We start from the raw sequence: 10,935 nt of genomic DNA, 5'->3' as shown, positions 1-10,935 counted from the left end.
CCTGAATTTACCTATATTTATACTACTAATGTATGTAGTTCTAAATTAAATAAAATAAAAGATACAAGATATAGCCTTCATATTGCAGTCATTCTGCATGAATTCTTCTGTAACTGAAGCATTTTCATTCATTGTTTGTGAGATATATTTAGATTGATACATAGTATGCATTCATACTTGTTTCACCAGTTGTGCTTTTTATGCCTATGGCCCTAGTTTGGGCAGGCGGGAGAAGGAGGGAGCTGCTTAAAGGGTCCTGACCTGTTGTGGACCATCCGGTATGTGCATTTAGTGTCCCAAAGTGGTGACCCAATACAACTGCAAGAGTGATGATGGGATGTGTCTGTCAGAGGAAGCAAATTATAATAGAAGAAACTGAATTTGCATGGAGGGCCTGGAATCAACTCAATGCCATTTTGTGGTTTAAAAAACAAAACATGAAATAAGTATTTAATAAATGCATGTTTGCTGATTTTAAAAATGTTGTTTGTGTTAGGTACATTGGTATTTCAAAAATTATGTCATTTTACAAGTGCTGTGGGGAAAACTGCCTAATTAATTTTTCTCTTTTGTTTCTTCCACCTTTTCAGTATTTTAATCATTCTGTCCCAGGGGATCTGATTCCTGCTTTGCAGCTTTCTGAAGAACCCAAGTTGAGCATCATTAGTGAAATTCAGCCGCTGTCTGACTACACATCACAGTAAAGCTTTGGAAAATTTTTCTTTTTTTAAGTTAAAACAATAATGACTTTCTTGGAACACAATTCCAGTAGAGTCTGTTTTCTGTGTATCGTGGAAGACTATCTAGCCACCATCAGCAATTCTGCAGAGAGTTTATAAAAACTACTTTCACCAAACTTGAACTGAGTGACTCTGAGTTGGCCAGGGGGAACCTCAGCAATCGTCCACATCATTTCACCCTCTGGAAGATTCAACCAGTGAGTCCTACTCACAGCTGCCACCAAAATATCATGTCTAAGAATTCGGAATTGATCAATCTGTCATTCTTATTAGATCATGAGAAGGAAATGATCCTGGGAGTCCTAAAAAGAGATGAATATTTGAAAAAAGTGGAGGACAAGAGAATAAGGTAAGACCCTTTTATCATTTCCTCCCTCCTTGACTATTTCCTGTTTGAAGCAATTTAAATCAGAAATAGGATAAGTGTGACCGCATTGGAGACAGATGTTTGTCAGGGACGTTATGGGTTCCCAATAGTGGACCAAATATTAGAAAACATCTTCGTTATTTCAGCATTTAGTAAAATAGGAACATGAACTCCATTGAATCATATGGTGTTAATGAGAGCGCTCATTTGCTAACAACATCATAACTAATATCTAAGAAGAAGGATACTCAAGTTTGTTTAACAACCCTGGTGTGTATTTGTTGTGTGACTTTGAACAAGTTATTTGCTATGATTTGAATCTTGACTATTCCTCAAAGGCCTATATGTAAATGTCATGGTCCCCAGCTTGGTGCTCATGAGAGGTGTTAGAAACTATAAGAGATGGGGCCTATCTTCAACAGATGAATGGATAAAGAAACTGGTGTATATACACAATAGACTATTACTCTGCCCTAAAAAAGAATGAAATTATGGTATTTGCAGGTAAATGGATGGAGTTGAAGAATATAATGCTAAGTAAAGTAAGCCAATCCCCAAAAACCAAAGGCCGAATGTTTCCTCTGATATGAGGATGCTGATACATAATGGGGATGGGGGGGGAAGCATGGGAGGAATGGAGGAACTTTAGATAGGGCAAAGGGGAGGGAGGGGAAAGGAAGGGGACATGAGGGTAGGAAATATGGTGGAATGAGATGGACAGATGGACATCATTACCCCAAGTACATGTATGAAGTCACAAATGGTATGAATCTACTCTGTGTACAACCATAGACATGAAAAATTGTGCTGTATATGTGCACTATGAATTGAAATACATTCTGATATCATGTATAACAAATTAGAATAAATAAATAAATTTTTAAAAATTAAAAAAAGAGAGAGATACGGCCTAGTGGGAGGACTTAGGTCACTGGGGTTGTGCCCACAAAGGGGATTGTGGGACACAAATCTCTTTTTTTCTTTTTTTTTCTTTTTTTTTCCTAGATCACTTTTTTAAATTTAATTTTATTTTATTGGTTGTTCAAAACATTACAAAGATTGCAGAATCACATCTGTAACACATCCACATTTTTACATAATGCCCTATTAGTAACTGTTGTATTCTGCTACCTTTCCTATCCTCTACTATCCCACCTCCCCTCCCCTCCAATCTTCTCTTTCTACCCCATCTACTGTAATTCATTTCTCAACTTGTTTTTTTCCCCATTCCCTTCACAACCTCTTATATGCAATTTTATATAACATTGAGGGTCTCCCTCCATTTCCATGCAATTTCCGTTTTCTCTCCCTTTCCCTCCCACCTCATGTCTCTGTTTAATGTTAATCTTTTCCTCCTGCTCTTCCTCCCTGCTCTGTTCTTAGTTGCTCTCATTATATCAAAGAAGACATTTGGCATTTGTTTTTAAGGGATTGGCTAGCTTCACTTAGCATAATCTGCTCTAGTACCATCCATTTCCCTGAAAATTCCATGATTTTGTCATTTTTAGTGCTGCGTAGTACTCCATTGTGTATAAATGCCACATTTTTTTTTATCCATTCATCTATTGAAGGGCATCTGGGTTGGTTCCACAGTCTAGCTATTGTGAATTGTGCTGCTATGAACATCGATGTGGCAGTATCCCTGTAGTACGCTCTTTTAAGGTCTTCAGGGAATAGTCCGAGAAGGGCAATAGCAGGGTCAAATGGTGGTTCCATTCCCAGCTTTCCCAGGAATCTCCATACTGCTTTTCAAATTGGCCGCACCAATTTGCAGTCCCACCAGCAATGTACAAGTGTACCCTTTTCCCCACATCCTCGCCAGCACTTGTTGTTTGACTTCATAATGGCTGCCAATCTTACTGGAGTGAGATGGTATCTTAGGGTGGTTTTGATTTGCATTTCTCTGACTGCTAGAGATGGTGAGCATTTTTTCATGTACTTGTTGATTGATTGCATGTCCTCCTCTGAGAAGTGTCTGTTCAGGTCCTTGGCCCATTTGTTGATTGGGTTATTTGTTTTCTTATTGTTTAATTTTTTTAGTTCTTTGTATACTCTGGATATTAGGGCTCTATCTGAAGTGTGAGGAGTAAAAATTTGTTCCCATGATGTAGGCTCCCTATTTACCTCTCTTATTGTTTCTCTTGCTGAGAAAAAACTTTTTAGTTTAAGTAAGTCCCATTTGTTGATTATTGTTATTAACTCTTGTGCTATGGGTGTCCTATTAAGGAATTTGGAGCCCGACCCCACAATATGTAGATTGGAGCCAACCTTTTCTTCTATCAGATGTAGAGTCTCTGATTTGATATCAAGCTCCTTGATCCATTTTGAGTTAACTTTTGTGCATGGTGAGAGGAGGGGATTCAGTTTCATTTTGTTGCATATGGATTTCCAGTTTTCCCAACACCATTTGTTGAAGATGCTATCCTTCCTCCATTGCATGCTTTTAGCCCCTTTATCGAATATAAGATAGTTGTAATTTTGTGGATTGGTTTCTGTGTCCTCTATTCTATACCATTGGTCCACCTGCCTGTTTTGGTACCAGTACCATGCTGTTTTTGTTACTATTGCTCTGTAGTACAGTTTGAAATCTGGTATCGCTACACCTCCTGATTCACACTTCCTGCTTAGAATTGCTTTTGCTATTCTGGGTCTTTTATTTTTCCACATGAATTTCATGATTGCTTTCTCTATTTCTACAAGAAATGCCGTTGGGATTTTGGTTGGCATTGCATTGAACCTATAGAGAACTTTTGGTAATATCGCCATTTTGATGATGTTAGTTCTGCCTATCCATGAACAGGGTATATTTTTCCATCTTCTAAGATCTCCTTCTTTAGGGTTCTGTAGTTTTCATTGTATAAATATTTCACCTCTTTTGTTAGGTTGATTCCCAAGTATTTTTTTTTTTTGAGGATATTGTGAATGGGGTGGTTTTCTTCATTTCCAGTTCAGAAGATTTGTCGCTGATATACAGAATGCCTTTGATTTATGCGTGTTGATTTTATATCCTGCCACTTTGCTGAATTCATTTATTAGCTCTAGTAGTTTTTTGTAGACCCTTTTGTGTCTTCTAGGTATAGGATCATATCATCCGCAAATAGTGATAATTTAAGTTCTTCTTTTCCTATCTTAATGCGTTTAATTTCTTTTGCCTGTCTAATTGCTCTGGCCAGTATTTTCAGAACTATATTGAATAGAAGTGGTGATAGAGGGCATCCCTGTCTTGTTCCAGATTTTAGAGGGAATGCCTTCAGTTTTTCTCCATTTAGAATGATGCTAGCCTGAGGCTTAGCATAGATAGCTTTTATAATGTTGAGGTAAGTTCCTGTTATCCCTAGTTTTTCTAATGTTTTGAACATAAAGGGATGCTGTACTTTGTCGAATGCTTTCTCTGCATCTATCGAGATGATCATATGGTTCTTATTTTTAAGTCTATTGATGTGGTGAATAACGTTTATTGATTTCCGTATATTGAACCAGCCTTGCATCCCAGGGATGAATCCTACTTGATCATGGTGCACGATCTTTTTGATGTGTTTTTGTATACGATTTGCCAGAATTTTATTGAGGATTTTTGCATCTAAATTCATTAGGGATATTGGTCTGTAGTTTTCTTTCTTTGAGGTGTCTTTATCTGGTTTGGGGATCAGGGTGATATTGGCCTCATAGAATGAATTTGGAAGTTCTCCCTCTTTTTCTATCTCCTGAAATAGATTGTGGAATATTGGTATTAGTTCTATAAAGTTCTTGTAAAACTCCGCTGTATACCCATCCAGTCCTGGGCTTTTCTTGGTTGGTAGTCTTTTGATGGCTTCTTCTATTTCCTCACTTGATATTGGTCTGTTTAGGTTGTTTATATCTTCCTGACTCAATCTGGGTAGTTCATATGTATTAAGGAATTTATTAATGCCTTCACTATCTTTTGCTTTCTGGTCACCATGAGGTAAATAGGCATCCTATGCCACATGCACCCACTATGTGTATTGCCTTGTCAAAGCCCAAAAGCAACTGGACCAAGCCACCATGGGTGGAAACCATGAGCCAAAATAAACCTTTTCTGCTTTTAAGTTGATTATTTCAGATATTTTGTTATAGTAACAGAAAGCTGAAAACACATTACTCAATTTCTTCATGCCTTGCTTTCTTATCAGTAAAACAAAGATAATAAGTCAAGCGTGGTGGTGCATACCTGTAATTCCAGCAGCTTGGGAGGCTGAGACAGGAGGATCATGAGTTTAAAGCCAGCCTCAGCAATGGTGAGGCCCTAAGCAACTCAGTGAGACCCTGTTTCTAAATAAAATACAAAATAGGGATGGAGATGTAGCTCAGTGCCTCTGGATTCAGTCCCTGGTACCAAAAAAAAAGAATAGTACCTCACAGGATTGTTGAAGAAAGGTAATTATCAAGAAAGGTGATACACATGCAATGCTTGGTCCCTGAGTATTCAATAAACATGAGTTATTATTTATTTGTAATGCCTTTCTCAGGTCAGTCTTATTGGAACTTTGCCTTTACCCACACCTGGGAGAAGAAGAAAGGGATCTGGATAGTGAAAAGTTCCCATGGTAACTCCCGAGTCAGTTGAGTTTATTGACATAAGTTTCTATGTGAATGGAGTTGAGCAATATGAATACAGTTGGGTTTCACATACATTTTAGGCAGGGCTGATATTTAGTTGGTTTCCCAGGTATGACCTCACCTGTGTGTCAGCCAGCATCCACTCTGATTGGTTGCATCATCTGCTCTGAATTGTCATATCATCATTATGATTAGTTGCAATACCCATTGTAATTGGTTGCTGCCTGTACTGGTTATTACACCTCAACCCGGAAGAGAGGTTATACATAAAAAATCAATATAAAGAAATCCCTCTTCAATAACTGCCAACTGTGCATGGTGTACTTTTTTGGTCTTTTGTGGCTCCCCAAATAATAATCTGAGTCTTATATTTATTATTTTATTTTCTGGTGCTGAGGATTGAATCTAGAGCCTTGTGCATGATAAGCATGATAAACATATACTCTGTCACTGAGCTACACCCCCAGCTCATGAAACTTATTTTACTTGAGGATAAAACTTGTCATAAAATTATCTTCACATGTTACAACAATATTTACTATGCCTGAAGCAAGTAGGATCCTTAGAATTGGAACTACATCAAAATATTCTTGACTTGATATTTATTTCATAGTTAAAAGTACAGAGACTTCATTTCTACTTCTGCAAGATATTCAACCAATCTTATAGAAACCAAAGATTTTGATTAAAATTAGTGTCCTTTTTCGAGGCCTAGAATTCAACTGCAGTTAATTATTGTAAAGAAATCAGGAATTGTATTTTTGGCATTAGTGTAGTCTAGTTGCAAAAGTGAATAAATTGTGTAATGCACTGCAGAAAGTGACATTGTTTATGGGGGATGATGTATTAACTTATTGGTGACATTCTCAGGGAAATTAAAAATCATTCCCTAGGAAGAAATAATTTAATACCAGATCCCAGGAAGCATTGAAATATAACGAATAGGATTTTATTCAGAATATTTGTTACTGTCATTCCAATAACTTTTTGAAATAATCTATTATACTCTCTCTTCTCTTTTCCCATTTTATTTTTTCCTTGTCTTCTTACCAACTATAAATGAATAAAGCCAATTGTGTAATTTACAACAGAGCTGTCAAGAATACCATCACTAATTTCCTGGATTTTTCAAACTTTTGAGAGTAGCAGAAAAAAGGCTTCTATAGATCCAAGAGACACTTTTATAGAAAATAGGTGTTTTAAAGCTATGTTTTTCCCCTTCTTTAATAATAACAGTGGCTAATATTTATTGAGTGTCCTGTATAACTGCATTAGATATGTTGTCTCATTTTGGTCTGAGCTCTCAAGACAGGAACTTAGGCTGGGTGACTCAGACTCAGCCACCCTTAATGGCCTCATGTATTGAGAAGTCATCCCAAAGTGGGTGGCAAGATGTTTAGAGTACATGCTGTTGAATCACACATCCAGAATTCAAATCTTAGATGCATCATGGAATCTTTTGATTACTTTAGACAAGAAGCTTCCATAGATAAATCTATTTCCCCATCTGACAAAATAGAAATAATGATAGTAGTTACCTTATAAGGTTGGCTTTAGGATTAAATCAGTTGTCTTTAGGTGACTGGAGTTTCCCATAGAGCCACAAGTGACAGGCAACTCTCCCCTGCGTCCCTTTCTCCCTTACAGATTTCTCTGAGAGTACTTCAGAAGTCACTTGTACACAAGTGTACATCTCAGAATTACTTCTGGAAGATCCAGCCCAAAAGACTGTAAAGCTTCTATTACTAAAGATATTGCTATTTAACAAAGTTAGTTTTAAGGGAAATATACATATAATAAGTCTGGGGGTAACATTAAAAATGAGGATTTTTGGTTTATTTGATTTATAAATTAAGTTGTTCCCAGCAATTTTTATCATAGTCATTAGGGTTTACATACTGGCAAAACAAGAAATGAGGCACTACATTTAAGCACCTTGGTCAGATAGTATTACTTTCTGCTTTTTTTTTATCCTTTATCCTTCTCTGATTTTTCCTTTTTTTTTTTTTGAGAGAGAGAGAGAGAGAGAGAGAGAGAGAGAGAGAGAAATAATTTTTTTAAATATTTATTTTTTTTTTTTTTAGTTTTCGGCGGGCACAACATCTTTGTATGTGGTGTGAGGATCGAACCTGGGCTACTGCTTGAGCCACATCCACACCCCTCTTCCTCTTTTTTATTGTAAGTTTAAATGCAACCTAAATCCACTCAGTGCAGCTTAATTTGGACCCAATATATCTGCATGATAGTGAAACTCTGCAAATACTTTTGTATCACCTGCTTTCTACTGGTCCATGTTGGACTCTTGAGAGAAGAGCAGATTGATATAAAAGAACAGAAGACTCCTCGGGGTATTCTGCTATAGAATCCAGAGATTCTGTGATATTCAATTGGAGGAAAACTATACCCTTATTTTTATCAGCCTTAACTGAAATTCAGCATGTCATTCAGTTATGAATGTAGGCAGAACACCACAGTAGTATTAATTGTATCTCTGACTTTGTCACCAGGAGAGGTCGTAGAAATTAACATATCACATTGATGATGTAACAAATACCTCAAAATATCATTTATGTTCATCACTACTACAAAACTATGGCAATTATTAAGTCTGCCAGAGGATTTTTTATATTTAATATGAAAATTAAGTACCTATTATTGTAGAGCAATTTAATTTAAATTTTTTTCTTTTTTTCCACTCTTAGGAATGGAATCCAGGGCCTTACACATTCTAGGCAAGTGCTCGGCAAACACTGAGCCATATTCTCAGCTCCAATTTATTTTTTAATATTTTAATACTGCATTTCAATATAATTAACTTTCTTTGTAAACCTGTGTATTGTATAATATGCAGACAAAAGCATGATTCTGAGATCAGGGTCCTTAAGCTTCACCAGGCTAGCAGAATACTTCATGTCACCCAAAACAGGAAGGTGCCCAATATAGAAGCTCACAGGGGAAGACAGATATGTAACAAACTAAAGAAAATAAGCACAAACTAGAGGCAGAACCCAGAGGTTAGCATAGAACACACTGTCTTTGGAGATTCTATTAGTCAGGACTCTCCAGAGAAACAGAACCAATAGAATGTAGATAGATAGATAGAATAATGGAGAGATACATGGACAGGTAAAGGTATTCATTATGAGGAATTGACTCATGTGATTGTGGAGGTTGAGAAGTCCAGTTCCAGGAAAAAAAAAATGGCATAGTTTCAATCCAAGTCCACAGGCCTGAGAACTATGAAAGCCAATGGTGTGAATTCCGGTCCAAGTCTGAAGGCCAAATGCAAGAGAAAACTGATCTCCCAGCTTGATTGTCAAGCAGAGAAAGAGAATTATTTATTACTCAGCCTTTTATTCTATTTAGCTCTTTACTAGATCAGTTGAAGGTCACTTATACTGGGGAGGGCAATATACTTTATCTAGTCTACTGTTAATCTCATCCAGAAACACTGCAACAAGAAATATGCAGAAACAATGTTTAATCAAATATCTGGGCACTCAGTGGCCCAGTTAAGTTGCCACATATACTTAGCAGGAAAATATATATATTAGTAAAGGGATTATTGCCATATAGTCCCTTTATTACACTTTTTTTGGCGGGGGGGCACTGGAGATTGAATCCAGGGTCACTTAATCATTGATCCACATCCCCAGCCCTATTTTTTTGTTTTCTTTTTCTTTTTTGAGACAGAGTCTCACTACATCCTTAGGGTCTTGCTAGGTTGCCAAGGTTGGTCTTCAATTTACAATCTTCCTGCCTCAGCCTCCAAAGTCACTGGAATTACAAGTGTGAACCACTACTTCTGGCTTTCTTACACTTTTGTGAATTTTATAGCTAGTACTGGCTTTGCATTCCTATTTCCTTCTCTCTCTCATATATATATATATATATATATATATATATATATATATATATATATCCTTGCATCTCACCACTTGTGGCTATTCCTTACTCTAACTTTGCCAGATCAGACAGGGAACTTACTCCTTTTTACTTCTTATCCTCCCAAACCATCAACACAAGGAATGTAGGTGTGTAACATGTTTTATTGCAGCAGTAAACTTTGATGCTCCCCATTTCAAAAACCGTTTCCACCGTGCTACAGAGATATAAATTGATATCTTGTGGAAGTTGAAGGTAATGTAATTATGAATGAGATACAAATTGAAGAATTGTTTGAGCTTGACTTCAAAATGAGTAAAAGATTTCAAAATTGTCAAATAATTATAGGTCAGCTGTATTTCAGTTCTCTACCATAACGTGCAAAATTGCTTTGAGATTCTGCTAATCAGTTTCAGAATGAAATAGAAGTGAAGTAATTTTTTAAAGAATTATAAAGATTACAAAGAAGAATCTTACTCCACTAGTCAAGAAATTGGAGTTTGAAAAGCAGTAGGTTGATTACGTGTTTGTGTGTTTATTTGAGTAGATCTTCCTTTGAAATGAAAAAAATGGAAGAAGAAAAAATATAAAAATTGTATCAAATTAATGTTTTAGACCTTATGCCCAGATGTTATCCACAATTTTCAAAACCACTGAAATGTGATATTATTTGAGGTGGGACTGGTTGCCGGAGGCTCATGAAGATACTCCATACCCAGAAGGTACAGAGCAAACCTGATAATTACCTCCAGGCATAAGGGCTATGGGCTGGCAGAGAGTCACCTTCCTGCTACCATTATATTCTAGGTTCATCCAAATATACATTATTTTCCTTCAGACCAAGCAGAAAGGAGTCATAGGAGACAACTGGACACAGGGTTTAACTGTTAGAGAATAAGAGAATTTTAAATGTTCTCTGTGGAAAACAAATCACTCAGATTTCTTTATGGCTCTAGTGCATCAAAGAAAGAGGGAAGAATTGTTACAAAGAAAATTGAGCTATCAATAGTAATTGCAAATGGAAAAAAATTACTGACAGTTTGTGAGTACAAAACAGAAATCACTGTTGATTGTATCATATCCTAGACTTTTCTAACTGAAAGAACTCAGACTAACATAAAATATACATGACTCATAATATCTACTCCAAAAATTCTCATTAACACATTTTTAATGCACTTGATCTCCTACACCTAAAAACAAATACTATTCAATGTCTACTTTGTGGTATTGGTTCATTTAAGAGTTCTTCAGCTTATAAATAACTATTCATTTTAGCAGTTCATTTGTGGGTTTTATTCTCTCTAAGGGGATGTCATTTCCATTTGGCTACCACACACAAAAATACAGCAACCTTTACATTCT

General features: G+C 36.4%; 1 protein-coding gene across 2 annotated transcripts in view; it reads left to right on the top strand.

The window, feature by feature from the left end:
* The first annotated feature begins 970 nt into the window (after positions 1-970).
* The window catches only part of Sytl5 (synaptotagmin like 5), a 117,563-nt gene continuing 107,598 nt past the window's right edge, over positions 971-10,935 (top strand). For both annotated transcript variants that reach the window (XM_077793982.1, XM_077793981.1), the window contains exon 1: positions 971-1,089. In XM_077793982.1, coding sequence (XP_077650108.1) covers positions 971-1,089 — 119 coding nt within the window. The remainder of the gene's footprint in view (positions 1,090-10,935) is intronic.

Source organism: Urocitellus parryii, chromosome X (assembly GCF_045843805.1).
Source record: "Urocitellus parryii isolate mUroPar1 chromosome X, mUroPar1.hap1, whole genome shotgun sequence".
Classification (NCBI taxonomy): Eukaryota; Metazoa; Chordata; class Mammalia; order Rodentia; family Sciuridae; genus Urocitellus; species Urocitellus parryii.
This window is presented reverse-complemented; position numbering and strand designations above follow the sequence as displayed.